Source organism: Cryptomeria japonica, chromosome 11, assembly GCF_030272615.1.
Source record: "Cryptomeria japonica chromosome 11, Sugi_1.0, whole genome shotgun sequence".
Lineage (NCBI taxonomy): Eukaryota > Viridiplantae > Streptophyta > Pinopsida > Cupressales > Cupressaceae > Cryptomeria > Cryptomeria japonica.
This window is the reverse complement of record NC_081415.1, coordinates 17,318,036-17,336,146: the sequence shown is the minus strand read 5'-3', so window position 1 is coordinate 17,336,146 and position 18,111 is coordinate 17,318,036. Positions and strand designations below refer to the sequence as shown.

The window sequence follows — 18,111 nt, the reverse complement described above, 5'->3', positions numbered from 1 at the left end:
TGTCTTTATTAATTATTCTCACGCCAAATAATTACAAAGATATAGTTCCCAGTTTTTATGACAGCAAAATTAGAGAACCTGGTATGTAAAATGCCTGCTGCAAATGATGGTCTCCACTCTACAATGTATATAATCTGCCGATTAAACACGTCCCTGCTGTAGCTGTATATAATCTGCCAATTAAATGCTTGATTTTCTGATGTATAATGGCAACCAATATGAATCTCCAGGTCTGCTGTAGATGGAATCCTTCAAACCCTAGATGAAATCTTCCACCTATTAGCACAAATTGGACTCCTGGATGAAGCCCACACTCCGGCAATAATCTCAGCTGGTATCTCACAGTCTAGGCACATCACCTAAGTAATCAATTGGCCCCTTTTTAATGATGCAAAGACCCCTTCTTTATGAAACATTAAATGCCTTATTATTTGAGTTACTGGGTTCGGCCCCCTAGACCCCTGGTACTGGTCCGGTCTGGTCTTGGTTCGGTGTTTGGGTTCGGTTTGCCTGTGGCTCGGACAGGGTTCGTGATTCACAGGCCTGGTTCAAACCAGGGCGAACCCAAGAGGACCCAGGTCTAACCCAAGAGGACCCAGGGTTGAACCCAAGAGGACCCAGGTCGAACCTAGGGGTCTGACAGCCCAAAAATGGATTTTGTTTTTGCAATTTTTTTTTTTGAATTCCACCACATAAAATATTGAAATATGACCCTAAAAGTGAGTTTTAAAACATTAACTTGGCTCATTTCACACAAGCAACGTGACTACAAGCAAGGGGAAACGAAGATGTGGGATATGGAGCCAAAACATACTGATTTGGATGATTTCACTTCTCAGCTTTTTGCATTTGATGACTTAGACAGCGAGCAAACTTAAAGTGCAAGTGCAATTGTCTTTGGCATTGGCATTGATTCATCTAATGTCAATGTCAATGATGATGAGGAGGAGAATGAGGATGACGAATTAGAGAATCCATTTGATGATCAAACTTTAAATTGTTGAAAGTTGAAACAATGATACTTGAATATTTTATCATTTTGATATTAAACTTGATGTATATGATGCTGTTATGGTATGATCATGATGCTATGATTACAAGTTTATGTTGGTTTTGTTGTTTATATGATGCTATGTGACATGCTAGTCTTAATTCATGCTTATAGGCTGCATATATATATATATATATAATTTACATGTTTTTGTACTAACGAACCCAAACGAACCCAAACCCCTTTTCAAAATTTTGCCGTACCGGCGTACCGGTTCTTCGAACCCGAACCGACAACCTAGCTTATTATAATTAATTATTAATAAAGTGTTCACTTTATTAATAATTAAATAATCATAACTCCCCAAATAAAGAGTATTCTCAATTTTGTCTAGACCCCAAAGTTGACCATTTTATCCTCTGTACGTGCAACTGCGTTACTAAAAATAGAAAGAGTCCCTCTCTATGTAACTCTAACTTACTATAAATAGTAAGTAATGTATACGGAGCCCAAATGAAGTCCAATCTGAACCAAATGAAGACTAAATTGGAACATACTGAATTCTGCAGAAGACAAGAACCCTCATTAACCAAGCCCCTACCTCAAAAGACCCTCTATCCACAATTATTAGCCTCTAATCACTCCGGAATAGGAACAAACTAAAAAGGGGACATTACATATTTGCCATAGGGATGAGAGGAACTTAAAAAAGAAGTAAACTAAGTTATATGGCAAATTGACTAGCTCAAAGAGTCAAATGTAATAGGGCAATCCATTGAAAGGGTGAAAGTTGCCAACATCCGAAAAAAGGGTAGTTGAAGTTATATGTCAATTCAACCAAGTTGAATAGGCGGCTATAACAAAGACAATTCACCAAAAGGAGTAAAAGTTGGCTCTAGATTTTTTTAATAATTTTTGGCTAGGGTCTTTTGAAATTTTAAATCCTTGTTGATGGGAAATGTGGCCAGTTTCTTCAATTTCTCACTCAATAAAGAGTATATCCTATAGATTGCATGTTTTCTTGTCTTGTATGGGTGTACGCTTGGTACAAAGAACCAACCCCATGGATTACAATACCATTGTAATAGGTAGATCTAGAAGAATACTTTGGAAACTTAAGAGGGGCTGTTGTGCATAGAGAACACTAAGAACTATAGAATAGATGCTACATACCCATTTGTTGGGAAGAATTTGATGGGGCTACATTTAGGGCAGATAACACACAGGTGGGGACAAAAAGGGAAGGCACTATAGGGTGTGTTTGGTCTATGAGTTCACTGATATACTTGTTTGAAAATAGTAGGCCTAATGTTTCAAAGCACCAACTATTGAGGGTTATGAATGTACTTGTAGTCCACTATTCCACATCTGAGGTAATGGCTTACAAGTGTATTAAAAACTATAGATGATTGAAGGCTACCTAGGGCTAGGCTATGAAAAATTCTAGGGGGTTTTTCAATAAACCTATAGATGCGTGGATGTTCGTAGCTTTATACAGAGGTTGTTTGAGGTTTGGGTAGTGGAGCCAAATTGCTCCTCACTTCATTTGACCTTTTATGGGGAATCTAGCCTAGCCAAAAATGACAACTCTTTTGAGGATGTTTGGAAAGCCCATCATAAGGTTTCTAATCTAAAAAGAAAAAGAAACTAATTGCAAACGAAAAAGTATTGGCAAAGATGAGGGTAAAAAATTTAGTTCCTCTGTGACTGTACCCACTTTCTGAACACCAAGATCCCTCTATGGCAAGGTGAGAGTATACAGTGGACAGTTATAGAAAACCCTAAATTGGAAAATTGTTTGCAGAAATGGTCCTTGAAAGAGCCTTGATACCAATTGTAATGAACTAGCAAGACAAAATATGCTGAACACAGAGAAATATTGCAGAAATGAGAGAAAGAAAAATGCTTTTAGTATCTTCACAGCACCACTTCAAGGGGATAACCTCCAAATAGAGCATACACTCCCAGTACAAATATTGCAAGATGCCTTTGCAATTGAGAAATCATTACAATGTATATGGTTTTTCCAAAAGCAACAACTACTGTCCCATCCATGTGGGATGAATACTATATCTAACAACTAGTGGGATGACTGCATATGCATCCCTTTATTAATGATGCCTAAGGGCAACTTGCAAACCGGCCTTAGAATACCAACATTGTCGATGCCCAGTGAGACCCAACTAAACAACTCTCTTTGAAGAACCAAGTGCCAAATATAAGCATCTGTCAGGAGTGCCACACAAAGAGATTATTCCTTGAATAAAATGAGTTTGAAGACATTCTAAATAGGCAGGGGCTAGGCAAAAAAAATGACTTGGAAATTGCATTGCCAAATTATTCATTGTCAATGAATTATCATCAAATGATGATGGTTTAAACTTTAAACACTCTCAATATGAGCCCAGTTAATGGACTGTAAAATTGAAGTTCCAAACATCTTATCTGTTGACTATTGTATGTTTAATGATAGGATTGTAGAGGTGCACCTTTGAAGGAATAGCTAGTGAATTTCTTTGAAAGCACTGTTGGTCTGTGTTGACGTGTATTTTGTACACTATCAAACACAGAATAAAATACCCAAGGGTACCTTATCCTCTCTTGAATAAAGCCTCTGATTGCTGAAGATGTCGCGAAGAAGGATCAATCAGGATGACTCCAAGGTTCTTCGATGTAGGATCTCTACGTGTGGATAAGCTCTCTGTGGTATGATGTGATTTGCTAGAATCACAAGGGGACTTACATTTGATGATTGAACGTCTGATTTGCTTTGAATATTGCTGGAACACAGGCTTTTACTAGCTTTGACTTCAAAAAAAGGAAAAAAGATGAGGGCGAGGAAAGGATCTAATCCTAACACTAAGAATGTAAGAACAATGAATGATCTTTGATGAAATTCTAACTAAGTCTTGTTTTGACATGGACCATCTCCACAAGGTTAGTGCGATCTTCGAAGGAAAGCTTTATGATGTTCAAATCATCACTACAGGCATAGACACCATCAGGTTGATGCATATCAATGAAGAAGCGACAACTGAAGTTAAGCTTAAGCTGAATGATTCCAGTTGACTACACAAGGCAAGTCTGCAATCAACAAACTGCTAGTAGTATGGATATATGAATTTCACCATCAATCAAGCACATTTCTTCCACTCATCTACTAACATGAAATCAAATATGAGAAGTATAAAGACCATGCAAATTGCCAAATCAACCCATAAATTTCACCATTTCTTCAATGAAGTTACAAGTCTTTTACAACAACATCTTGGCAACAATCTTTGCCTTCTCTCTCTACTCTACTCTAATTGCTATTCTAATCACCTTCTAACTACTCTCTATTTACTAACTCCTTTCTAACTGCTTCCAACTGCTTCTATATTGCCTTTACAAAATGAAATGCCAGGGCTTATATAGTGCCCTCAATACAATTCGATGGCTTAGATCAATTTGAGATCAATGGCCAAGATTTTACAATGAAAACCCTAATTAGGGTTTGTTACAACCATTACATAACATTTAATGCTTGACCAATAATAAAATTGTATTGCTTGGACACATGTCTTCTTTGGAAAAATTGACCAATGGATAGCTGGGGTAGGTATATCGGAGTTTGTGCCACCTTCCATGAGTTAGGTACATTGAATCTGGACATGCTGAGGTGGACCACACTGACTGGAGAAGTGATGACTAGGATGCCACCTCGTCCGACACTTGTAACTTGGTAGATATTCAACTTGATGTTGTTGAGAAGCTAGGTTTAATTAACTCTTTTGAAACTATCTGCTTCTTCAACGAACCCTTGCTCTAACTCCTTTTTCTTTGATGTGCAGGACGATTGATGTACCTCGCCTTGGAATACTAGATTGGAGAAGGTCGCCCTTGTTGATGTTTGATCGAAGAAAGCCATCCTTGTCGATGCTAGACTGGAGGAGGTCGCCCTTATCCTTGCTTGATCGTCCTTGATCTGGCTTGATTTTCCAACTCCGGGACCTCCATTTGATGCCTACACAAAATATTAAAGTTAGTCTTTTGAGCATCAAACCTTAAAGCATGAAATTTAAGAACTTTCAAAGGTAAAACTTAAGATATTAATTTGAAAAAAGCCATGATAAATCAAGAATTACACATTTTCAAATTAATAATAAATGGAATTTGGATCTTCAAGACTTAGATTTTACAAAATTGCAATGGGATCACAATAAGTCTTGAATGAGATCTTCACAAAAATGATTCTTCATACCTCCTCTTTGATTGCTTAACTACAAAACCTTGAAAAATGAAGGAAGAAAACCGGATTTTGATGGACAAGCTTAGATTATAGTCCTCCCTTGGATGAATTACGCCTCCTCTAGCTTGGAAAAAAGCTCCACCTTCCACTAGCTTCTCCACACTTAGTAGAAATTCGCTCCACTCCTCTGGATTTCGCTCCTCAAATTGCTCTCCAATTTCGCACTTAGGAAAGGATGATTGAATGATTTGAAATGTGAAGCAACACCCCTCAATATATAGAGCGCTCACCTTCCACTTACCCATGAGGCCGACTTGGCAAAATTGGCCAAAAAAAAAAAAAAAAAAAATTTGCAAAAACAAGAAGGCCGACCTAATAAAATAGATAAAAATAATACCTCAAGCGCTCCTTTTTCAATTTTAATTTAATAAAAATTAATTTTAAATACCTTAATAATAGAAATTCAATTTTTGAGGCCCAAAATTAATTTATTAAATGCCAATTTAATTATTTTTTTCAAATATTCCAATTATTTCGAAGTTGATGATTTTGGCATTTCATGCGATTTGGAGGATGTTAACGTTGGGATATTGCAAAATAAAGAATGCACATGTTAAGCGCTCTGGTCCCTTGGTGAGGGACAGGAGCACTTTTTCGTTTTTAGGCTAGGATTCTCAATTTTTTGAAGTCAAACCTTTGTTCACCATGCTTTGGAAGATCCTTACTATCTCATACAACTTTGCCTTAGCATAATCTCGGAGGGAATTAGTTGTTTTCATAAAAAGTGGCACGGTCCTTCAGTGAGGGACGGGAGCACTTTTGAGTCCATTGCATGAATTCTTGATCATATTAATCTTCAATTTACCCTCAAGGCGTAGAATATCACATTTCACACCATCTTGAGCCTTGGTAATAAAAATATCATTTCAAAATGCAAGGTAAATGGTCATATTTGGAAAAAGCGCTCTGGTCCCTTGGTGAGGGACGGGAGCACTTTTGCCAGTTGTTGTCAAAATTTGCAACTCTCGCATCTCAATTCCACTTCAAGGCATTTTAAACACTTTTTCAAACTTGCGCCTTGGCCTCAATTTATCCAAAATTGGTGAGAAAGGCAAGATAACATGTTAAGTGCTCTGGTCCCTTGGAGAGGGACAGGAGCACTTTTGCAATTCCAAGCCAATTCGTCCTTTGCTAGTCTTCCAAATTATCTTCAATGGATGAATCTTGCCTTCTTTCATTCATTTCAATCACGCAACTTGCCTTGCCTTTGCAAGAAATTTGTATTTTTAGAAAAGTGCTCTGGTCCTTCAGTGAGGGACGGGAGCACTTTTGAAAAACGCTCTAGTCCCTTGGAGAGGGACGGGAGCACTTTTCACATCTTGGCATACTTTTTTGTTCTTTAAATCTCTCAATTGCGTCCAAGGCATAAAACATCATTCGTCCTTCCCATCCAAGTCAAGTTTTGCCATAAAATATCAAACAATGAAGAGAAACTTGAAAAAGTGGCATGGTCCTTCAGTGAGGGACGGGAGCACTTTTTGTCATTTGGGTTGATTTACTCCTTTGTAGACTGCTTAAATTATATTCAATGGACAAAACATGCTTCCCTTAACCTCTTCAAATCATAAAATCACCTTAACCTTGCAAAGATAGTGCAAATTTGAAAAAAATGGCACGGTCCTTCAGTGGGGGACGGGAGCACTTTTTGCCTTCTAAGCCAAATTGTCTCACTTTTCACCTCGAAATTTCTTTGCTAGGGAAGATTTCATCTTACTTCATGCTATGAATAGAAGTTAATGTCCAATAAAGGTCTAAAATTGTGCATATAAAGAAAAGTGCTCTGGTCCTTCAGTGAGGGACGGGAGCACTTTTTCCCTTCTAGGCAAAAACCTCATCATTTCATTGTTTTCAATCAAGTCTGGATGCTCTATAATGTTCATTTCGTCCTTCACCATATCTTTGATGTCTCAATTTAACCAAACAAGGCCAGGAATGGCTCCAATAAGTCTTTTCGCCTTGGTCCTTCAGTGAAGGACGGGAGCACTTTGCCTTGGTCCCTTGGAGAGGGACGGGAGCACTTTTTCCATTAACCTTCAAAATTCACCATTTTTGTGCCTTCAAAATCTTCAAAAGTATCAAGTCATGTCTAATTATCATTCCGGAAGACCCTGCACAAAACAAAATAGAAAAGTCAGTGACAAATATGCATAAAATAACATTTGTGCTCTGGTCCCTTGGTGAGGGACAGGAGCGCTTCGCCTTGGTCCCTTGGAGAGGGATGGGAGTGCTTTTCGCTCTGGATCCTCAGCGAAGGACAGGAGCGCTTCGCCTTTTTGAACTCTCTATCAGGATAATTTTTATGGAATATAACATTTAAGTATAAGTGACATTTATATTCCATATATACTTTCAGGATGTTTGAGAGTGGTTTCAGACCTCCAGGAGTTATATTGCAAAATCTAGTTTTTTGAGGTTTTTCAGTTTCCAGACTTAGTCAAATTTCAGGATCAGGACATTACTTAAGCAGGACTTGCTATCCTATTGATCTCCCCGACAGCACTCAAAATGCAAAGGTTAACGGACAAAACCCTAAAAGACCTAGAAAACAAACCCTAAAAAGCAAAAAAGCAAGGGTCCCCATTTGCAATGGGGCGATGTGTGAAAACGTCACAACAGTCTGCCACAGTGATAGAGACATATTCCTATATTATGTAAGCTAGGAGTAGGCATTGGATTGGGTAATGGGTCTGTCAACTAGGATTGAATTTTGAAATCAAAGTATCTAATTAACATTAACCGACGCAATTTCCAGAATACCTTGAGAAATAAAAATATACAAATTCTACCTTAACTAAAATATTTTCTAAAAGACTATTTTAGTTGAAAGTATTTAACGTCAATATGTAAGAGAAGTTAAGAACAATTTAAGAAAATCAAAGTATTTAACCTTAACTGAATTATTTACCAGGAAATCTTTTAAAAAACAAGGTATTTAACATAAATTGAAATGTTTTAGCTTAAGCTTTTGTGTATAATGTTTCTAGCTCTAAGTAAATTCCACTGCTCTTTTGTGTTTCTTGAAGTGCGTCAGAAGTACTTCATGAACATAAATGGAACTTATTACAATTTAGGGAGCAAATATTTAAAATTGAAGTACTATTGGTGGGGTATATAAAGCAGTATTCAAAGATATTTCTGGAGTAATTTTAACAGAATGAAATGGAAATCTCTCAACTCATTTTAGTCAATGAATCTCTGGGAAGCAGCCCGTAACCATATTTAGAGATGTTTCACACAGAGCCGATGTTTGTAAATGAAGTTCTAAATGCTTTCTGACACACCGATGATTAATCTTTGAAATATTTAAACCATATTATCAAGGCTCTGCACATCTTTGCAAGACTCACAAAATCCAGAGACAAGCCAGAGGATGTCAGTTTTGTGGCCTTAATTTTGTTGACTTGGAGTCCTCTCAAAATTTTAAACCTCAGGGGACTTGTGCATGATTGGGCATTAATAAAATACATTAAAATAATGTTACAAACTTAAAAGAAATCAAACTCAATCCCTCTTAAATAAACGGTATCAAAACATAATTGCAATCCTATTTTCAGCCACCAACTCAACTCTGTTAGAGTGCCAGGTAGCAACCATGGTCTGCTACAGGTTTACAGCTCAAATCAATTATTCTAACCTTCACTGTATATATCTTTTTTCCCATATATATTTTTTTTGGTTTTTCTAATTATTCCAAATTTCCAATGTATTATGGGATATTGTCATAGCAGTTTAAACAGTTGTCTAGCACCATACCTTACATTCTATTACGACTAAATGACACACTCAATGAGCAAGTGTGCACTGCTTGTGCTATTATAATTTTATAACTAATTACCTTAAGCACTCTTTGATATATTGATTTTATGTTGCGTCATTGCATTGGTCCATGCTCAAAAGGGTGAAGCAATATATCTTTTAAAATTGAAACGTATAGGTAAATATCACATTGCAGCAGATATATTATCTGTAAAATGTTGACAATTTGTTTGGCATGCATTTTACTTAAACAAATACAGAAATTCATAACTAGCAACAAACAGTAATTCAGATGTTCTAGCAAGGAATAGCAAAGATTAGTATCGATGTTCTGATAAGTAGTAGCAAACAGTAGCTCTGATATTTTCTTTCTTTAATATTGAATTAAAATAGGGTCAGGGTTGAATTGAACATATAGGATCTTTACATCAAAGTGTCTAATTATTTCATTCAAAATTTTATCCCCATGTCCATTTTGCTTTTACTTAATTTTCATATAGTTAAGATTTATTGGTTTTTAAATTTATCGAGTTGTGTTCAAATTTTCACTTAGTCTGAGAGATTATAAAATTTTGCCTATGAGTTCTGGCCAATTCTGAGTCTCAACGCTATGCTTTAGATAAGAGTGTCATGGTAACACAGATTTAACTCCATTTTACTATTTCTGGAAAGAAAAGTAAGATAGAATTATGCATTAAGCTACATTATATTAATATCAAATTAATAAGAAATGGATTGAATCTTGATTCATGTTTTGTTTGAGTTTTTACTGAGTCCGAGTCTCAATGCTATGCTCTAGACAAGAGTGTCACGATAATGCAGATTTTGCTCCAATTTGTTATTCTGGAAAGTAGAGTATGGTAAAATAATGGGCAGATTTTGCAGATTTTGCTCCAATTTGTTTATTACCATTTTCACCTTAAATTAGTTAGAAGTGGATTAAATCCCTTGAATTTTGTTGATTATTACGACTTTATAATTATCAGAATACTGACCAAAGATGAATCGCTCATGTTGTGAAATAAATTTGCCTCATGCAGGGATTGAATTTTTCAGGATTTTTGTAAAAGAAAGGAGATGAACAACTATGGAGATAATGAAGGAAAAGCTTCCAAGGGTGTGTGCATTGGATTATTATCTTTCATGTTCTCATGAGGGCTGAACATATATGATTTAACTTTGTCTTTATTAGTTATAGCTATTTCAAGTCGCAGGTTCAATTCTTATGTTCCTTCCAAAGCCAGGCATGTAGCAGCTCACAATGAGGACAACGTGTGATGTTTTCTATTTTTGTTCTATGTCGTGTTTCTTCTCGTTTTCTTGATAAACTAGATTCCAGGTTTCAACAATAGTGAGGCCAGTTTGTGTATAGCATTGGTTTATTTGTTTCCTTGAAATTTCTTTGTTCAGGAAGGTTTTGGTGCCAAAGTTCCTTGTTATGTTGAAGTCCCAGTGGATAATATCTTATTTTGTACTAGAAAGTTTTCAAAGAAAGTTCATCAAGTTAATCCATATGTAACAGCTGACAAGCCTGAATGTCACTATTGAGCAACAGCTCAGTTGGACCAGCTAGGACTCGAACCTAGGACCTTCCACTTGCTGCTGGAGTGCTCTACCAACTGAGCTACTTTCCCTATGGCCAGCCCATCGTTGGTCCAGGCGTGACTTATTTCCTACACCCCCTTTAGCCACATTGCAGGTGCTTGTGGCTCCTAGCCTGGCTTTGATACCACTCGTTGAGCTACAGATTGTTTGGACCACCTAGGATTCAAACCTAGGACCTTCCATTTGATGCTGGAGTGTTCTACCAATTGAGCTACTGGCTCCTCTATGGTCAGCCCATCGTCAGTCCGGGTGTGGCTTATTTCCAACAGTCACATGTGAAACCATGTAATATCCAAACATTTTGTTTTAGAAGAAAGATTATCAAGTCAATATGTTTGCCGTAGTTAACAATCTTGAGTATCATGGAACAAACCATGTCCACACACACACACACAATATTCTGTGGGAATGATTTCCATTTATTATTGTTTATATTTGACTATAAATGATTATTCTGAGGTAAAAGCACAAAAAGTATACTATCCTGGCACATTGTTACATTGTATGGAATGGTGAAGATATATTCTAAGCACATGGAAATAAATCTACACCATATTGTACATTGTATGGAATCGCGGGGATGGTCAGCCTTGTTAACGTGTTTTTATTATGACAGCACCTAACACAGAATTAAGCTGCCTAATGGTCACTTCACTCTCTCTTGATCAAAGTATGATTGTATGCTAAGATTGCAGCGAGTTCAAACAATCGGCTCCAAGGTTCCTTTATGCAATGGGTGTTGGCGGCATTATTGTACACGGGAATAACATTAGTTAATTATGTGTAATTGTTTTGGCTAGTTGGCAACCGAGGGGTGGAAGTTGCGGTGCGACGGTTGGCGCTCGTACCCCCTCGGTACCCTTTTATACTTCGGAATGTAACTTGTAAAATACACTTGTTATGAATAGAACATCTGATATACTTTGTCTGATATTTACGGCATTATTTTGCATTATGTTCTTTATGTCTTAAGTTATTCACCCGAGAGGGCAAACATTTGGCGCCGCTGCCTAGACGTACTCGGGAACGGAAGACACGGATGGCGCACAGACACAATGGGCCTACCCGTTGGTGAAGTAAACCCAGAGGCCGACGACGCGCGGACAGAACTTTACACAGGAGAAGACACGGCAACGCGAGAATTTTCAATTTTGCTCCAGGTAGCCATTCAGACCTACGTTTGACGAGAGGTGGCGGAGGAAGAAATCCCACCAAGTGCCGTGTGGAGAGCACTGGAGGTTAGCCCAGCAGTAAACCGGTTAATGAACCATCTCCCCGGCTGCTTGCACAGGCATCACTGGCACAACAGGCCCACCTGGAGGAGATTGCCCAGGAAGAGCGACGACAACAAATCCTGCAATGCTACGAAGAGAACAACCGACGGGAAACGAAACGAGATGGCGCCAGCCCAGGAGGGAATTGAACCGTGAACTTCTTATTTTCAAATAAAAGTGTCATTGACACGAGTTGTACTTGAGTAGATGAATTAATAAAGACATGTTTTGATTTATGAATTGAGAGTTATGGAAATGTGCGACAATTAATGCCAAACCTATTGAATAAAGATAGAAATAAAAAACCAGAAACGAACGAGTGGGAGGCCGCGCAGAGGGCTTTGATTCTGGAGCAGCAAGTAGAATGTAGACGAAGGCTGAGGCAACTTGCCGAAGGACGACCTACCGAAGGGGGGCCTGAGGGGAACCAAGGAGGTGTCACGGAAGGTGCAGAGGCCGATGGAAATTTCTACGTGTCTCCAGATCATCGTAGGACGTGGAGCCACGAAGAATTTCTAGAAGAAACAAGGTTACGGCGAAATCTAATCGAGGAGACTCGGGATCAGTTTAGGAACTTATCCCTTACGCCACGGAGTGAAGATCACCAACGGGAAGCAGGAGTAGGCGCGTGTCAGAGCAAAGGGGAGGGCAACAGTATGGGTGTAGGTGCCACACGCGACAGGCAAAACACCGTACCTCCAGGACACACCACCAACGCCACCAGAGAAAGCAGCGCAGGGCCATAGACACAAACACAACCGCCCCCAGGAAGACGACTGGGGATGGCGAGTAAACAAAAATTGCCAAAGTTCATAAGGGACGGCAGGGAAGACCCCTTACGGCACTGCCGTACATGTGAAACCATTTGGTCTGCCAACGGAGTGACAGACCAGAATGACTGGGTACAACAGTTCCCAGCCACATTACGTGGAGTCGCCATAGATTGGTACTCCGATGTAGATAAGCAAAAAATGGCCACATGGGCTAACCTACAGAAAGAATTCACGGAGGAGTTTCGGTTGCTCCGTGATGACAACGAAATCGTAATAGAGATATATAGTACCAAGCAAGGTACTAAGGAGATAGTACGGGCATACAGCAGGAGACTAAAGGAATTGTTGGGTAAAATGGAGAGCCAGTCGGCTGAGGGCTTGAAAAAACGATGGTTCGTGGAAGGTTTGAAATCCTCCCTAAGGAAAAAAATGAAGATTGTACCCCCGACGTCATATGATGACGCCTATAACAGGGCGATGGATCTAGAAAGCGAATACAAAACATCAAGGAAGAAGAAAAGTAATAAATATTCATCTGACGATGATGAAGATTTTGACGGGGAGAGCAGTAGCGGTAGCGAATCGAGTAAAAAGGTACATGCGCTCCAAAAGGACATGGAACGAATGCTGAAAGAATTCAAAGCCATGAAAGGGAGTACAAGTAAGACGGAAGAAAATGAAGTGTGGTGTACTGACTATAGGAGTGACGGACACACCTCTCGCTTAACAAATCAAAATTAGTGAGTTGCTTGGGCATCTTGGAGTGAGGCCTTGATTTCTGCATCCAGTTCTTGTTGATTACTCCAACACATCTATCGAGACCTCCATCATACATTGCTTCAACTCTATCCTTAGTATTGTAGGTCATGGAATGATGTGATGGGATTCCAAGGGTTTCCCCAATAGCTTTTGGAGTTAGGTTGGCCAAAAGCTTGCCATTCTCTATTAAATAGTTCTCTTTGGGTTGTAGTGTTTTGCGCATTCCAAGATCAACTCTGGACATTGGATAAATGGAGGGAAACTTGCTACTGCAACAATTCCACTTTTAACAATCTTGGCAGTGATAGGTGATGGATTATGTCCGGTTGTTCCAAACATCTTGATCCGAAAAACAACCAAATTGAAAGTCTCTAGATTTGTGTCGTCGATGTCCTTCCATTTGGACACAATTTTGGATTCCGGAAGGAATCCTTTCATCTCATTTTTAATCTGTGCCTGCCTGGTCTTTGGGTTGTAGTGTTTTGCGCATTCCAAGATCAACTCTGGACATTGGATAAATGGAGGGAAACTTGCTACTGCAACAATTCCACTTTTAACAATCTTGGTAGTGATAGGTGATGGATTATGTCTGGTTGTTCCAAACATCTTGATCCGAAAAACAACCAAATTGAAAGTCTCTAGATTTGTGTTGCCGATGTCCTTCCATTTGGACACAATTTTGGATTCCGGAAGGAATCCTTTCATCTCATTTTTAATCTGTGCCTGCTTGGAAATAGGTGCCGCTTTGCTTGATTCTACCATTTCTCCACGATTAAAACTTCTAAAAAGGCACAAGAAATATTTCAAGTCTGACTTTTCTACTGCTCTCCAACTTTAGCTCTCTCCAATTTCGCATGTGAGAAATGAATTGTGTTTGCATGTTTAAATAGAATTCTCTCACCAACTTGTTAAGTTGGCAAAAGACCAACTTTGGTAGTTGTTTTAATGATGCGTCATACTTTCCTCTTTAACATGCCATGCAAACGGGACCCACCATTTCCTTGAGTTTCAAAATGAAAATTTCCATTAATTCCGTGAGTCATGCATCATGATTTGGAATATTCTTTCCTTTTGTGTCGCCAATTCACCGATTTTTCCATTTTGAATTTTGAAAAGATTTATATAGGAAAATGATCGTCTATCCACTTGGCGAGAAACCCTAGGAGAGAGAAAACTTCAGGAGGGAGAAAATTTGATTTAGGAAGAGTTTTCTTTGAAGTTTTTAATTTGCCTTGTTCCAGAGAAGCTTTTTCATCAATTTTGCACGTCCTATTTTTGAGGAACTTTTAAAATTAGGGTTCCAGGGTCGAGGAGAGAAATTTTTCTCATGAATCCAAATCTATCATCATTTTGAAATTTGGATGATTTTTGATGCCTGAAAGTGGATTTTTCAAAATTTATCCCGAGGGAATTTTTTTTCTTTTTCCTTTTATCCTCGACTTCTATTTTCCTTGCCTTGGAATTTTGAGTTTCAACCTTGGGCATGAAATTCACCTTGAGGAGGAACTTTCAATTTTCTTGTTTTTCCTTGACCTCTTGGGATTAGCGTCCATCCTTGTCCTTGGGCGCCAAATTGCTAGCATGGAGGAATTTCTCTTTCTTTAACTCATTCCATGGCTCCCTTCACCCAGCGCCTTACCTTGACCTTGGGTGCTAAAATGCTTGAGTGGAGGAATTTTGATGACCATTGACTTTTTCCTCCTTGATCTTTTCCCAGCACTTTTCTTCCAACGTGGGCGCTAACTATGCCTTATGAAGGAATTCTCGAACTTTGCCAACTTTCCTTGGCATCCTTATTGTGGTGCCCCTCAACCATCTTGGGCGCTAATTTGGCATGATGGTGGAATTTTGAAGTTTTTGCTACCTTCCATGACCCCCCTTCTTGAGCGTCCTTGCTTCTCCTTGGGCGCTAACTCACTAAGTACAGAAAAGTGTGTTGTTTGGGCAAAACCTTCCAACACCTCCCAATTTGGTGCCCATCTGTGCACTTGGGCGCTAGAAGACCCACTTGCAGGAATTTTGGATTTTGATTTGGCTTCCATGGCGCCCCCACTTTAGCACTTCTCTCCTTTGGGCACCAATTCATGTGCTTGTAGGAAGGTGTGTTGTAGAGGAATTTTTCCACAACATAAATTTGGCATCCCCTTGCATTTGGATGCAATGCTCTGGTGAAGGATTTTAGTTGGTGTTTCATTTCAAACGATCATTCTTTGACCATTTTCAGATTCGAGATGCCATATTTGGGATTGAAGTGATTTAGTGCCAAACTTAGAAGATTTTCAATGCTTTCCACTCCTGAAATGGGCGTCCATACTTAAACCATTTTTTGATCACTTAGCTTGCTTTTTCGAATTTTCCGGATTTAGAAATGTTTAGGAATGCCCAGTCTTCGGTGTCTACCTGTGAAGATCTTGCCAAAAATAGACTCTCCAAAAATAGAAAGTGTTTCAAAATGTTAGGATTACGGCAAAATAGGATGCAAAGACACTAAAAATAAAAAAAACTTACTAAAAATAGAAATTTTTAAAAATAGTAAGTTTGATTTGTGGCAAAATTAGACCAATCTGGGAGGTAGTGAAATCCCTAAAAAATAGGAACTTTCTAAAAATAGAAAGTTGCTCAAAATTCGCTTAAATTTCATGGGTAGGTTCCTTAAAGGGTACTAATTTCATTGCAACACTCAATTTTTTCAAAACCCTAAAGGAAAGGCCTCAAATCCAAGTCTGAAGGGCGAAACCCTAAAAGGGATGGAACATGCTACATAGCCAATTTTGCTCAAACAATCTGCAGACTTGATCAAATTGAGCCCCAAACACATGTAGATGAGGAGATTGACGAGACTGCCACGAGAAGACCCAACAAACAAAAGCCAAAAGGCCGAGAGGGCCTAAAAAGTAGGGGGTCACCGTTTGGAATGGGGTGATGTGTGATTATGTCACAACAAGTCTTAGAGCTTATGATGGAAGCAACATTTTAACAAGAAACAAAACTTGTGAAAAAATAACAATCTTCATCTGTATTTACTTTATTTCTCTATGTGTTGTTGTACACTTTTCCTTTTCAATCTCCTTGATAAGAATAATCTTGAATTCCTGTTCAACATACTAAAAATGCTAGCATTATATGGTTCGTGAAGTGTTAGATCTGCTCATGTTTATGGTAATGCACTTTAATTAAGTGGTTTATTTGACTTACAAATGGACAATCATATTATTGGCTCTAATTTAAAATTCACATTTTTTCACTTTACTAGGTTAGGGAAGGAAAATTTACTTTGGAGTTTCCCAACTATCAGGCTAGGAAATAGACCTTGAACAAGTTTAAAAGTAAAAGAGTGTAACCCAATTCTTGTTTACTTTAAAATTTGTTCCAAGGTACATATGTATCAACATGAATGACTATTAAGTTCATCTTTAAGATTACTGTTCAACTTCTATTGTTTTGAACTCACAAGTAATAATAAATATAACATATTATTACATTTATTACCTACAACTAGGATCATGTACAGTAGTGTTTATCCCCTCCTTAATCTGTAGGGGTTGTTGTGAGATCAAGCATGGGCCTGAATTTTTCAAAATTTTTGCTCCCAATGATGTTGTCATGGCTAGGGGGTCCAATTAAGGATTATCCAATTGTGTAACCAAATATACAAATAGAATATAACTCAATGCAAACAATAAACAATGAAATAGATCTTTATTGATTCACAATAATGAAATACATTACAATTTGCCACAAGGGGCTTGCAATATGACGACTTAACCTTAAAGGAGTTATGGGCACAATTATATGTGAATTACAATATCCTCAATGATATTACAATATAGTGCTCTTGTCTTGCCACAAAACCCTCATCAATATGCGAGCTAGGGTAAGCTATCTACCACCAACTACCATCTAACTTGCAACTAGGATCAACACTACTATCTTTCAAATGAGCAAGAGCGATGCTTAAATAGTGAGCCTTAGCCTTTAGAGTGATATGTGGTAGTTGCAAGGTGGGACAAAATCAATGCTAAATAAAATGTGTATTTTGGAAACGTGTAGAAGGGAACCTTCTAGAATGGATGCAGTGAAGAATGTAAGTAGGATCTTGATGTGGTTCATTCCACAAACATCCTTGGGACCAATGAGCTTGGAATTGTAACCAAGTGCTAGCACAATGTAGGGATGCTTGTTGCAAACTAGACACCATGACTTTTGGACTGAACTCTGTTGTGCTTGTGAATGAATTTGGAACTTTTATGTGCCTTTGTAGTGTGAACCACAAGTTGGGATGAATATACGATGATTGAAACATGATTATAGACTTCCATACTGTTGATGTGTTTTTTATGACAGCGTCGAACATAGAATAAAGTTGCCTAACAGTCACTTCACTCTCTCTTGATCAAAGTGCGATTGCATGCTAAGATTGCAAGAAGTTCAAACAATCGACTCCAAGGTTCCTTTATGTTACGGACGTGACTCAGTTGGCTGATGTGATAGCTGGTAATCCAAGGGGCCTTACGTTTGCATCGTTCTTTCACTTCTTTGTTGTGGCTGGAACTCCATCATCGGATATAGTGAATCTGTGATGCTTCTGCTTCAAACGAACTAAAATGAACTGAAAGTAAAAGGGAAAGGGTTTAGAAGGATCTATATCTACTCCTAAGGGCA

The 18,111-nt window shown here is 38.4% G+C and overlaps 1 protein-coding gene across 4 annotated transcripts in view; it reads left to right on the top strand.

Annotated features, from left to right (window-relative positions):
- Positions 1 to 18,111, top strand: part of LOC131049495 (probable ADP-ribosylation factor GTPase-activating protein AGD13) — a 185,094-nt gene that overhangs the window by 41,864 nt on the left and 125,119 nt on the right. For 2 of the 4 annotated variants that reach the window (XM_057983560.2, XM_057983559.2), the window contains exon 2: positions 10,079 to 10,155. The exons of the other annotated variants lie outside the window; for them this stretch is intronic. In XM_057983560.2, coding sequence (XP_057839543.2) covers positions 10,116 to 10,155 — 40 coding nt within the window. In that variant the 5' untranslated portion in view covers positions 10,079 to 10,115. The remainder of the gene's footprint in view (positions 1 to 10,078; positions 10,156 to 18,111) is intronic. 4 annotated transcript variants of the gene reach the window in all.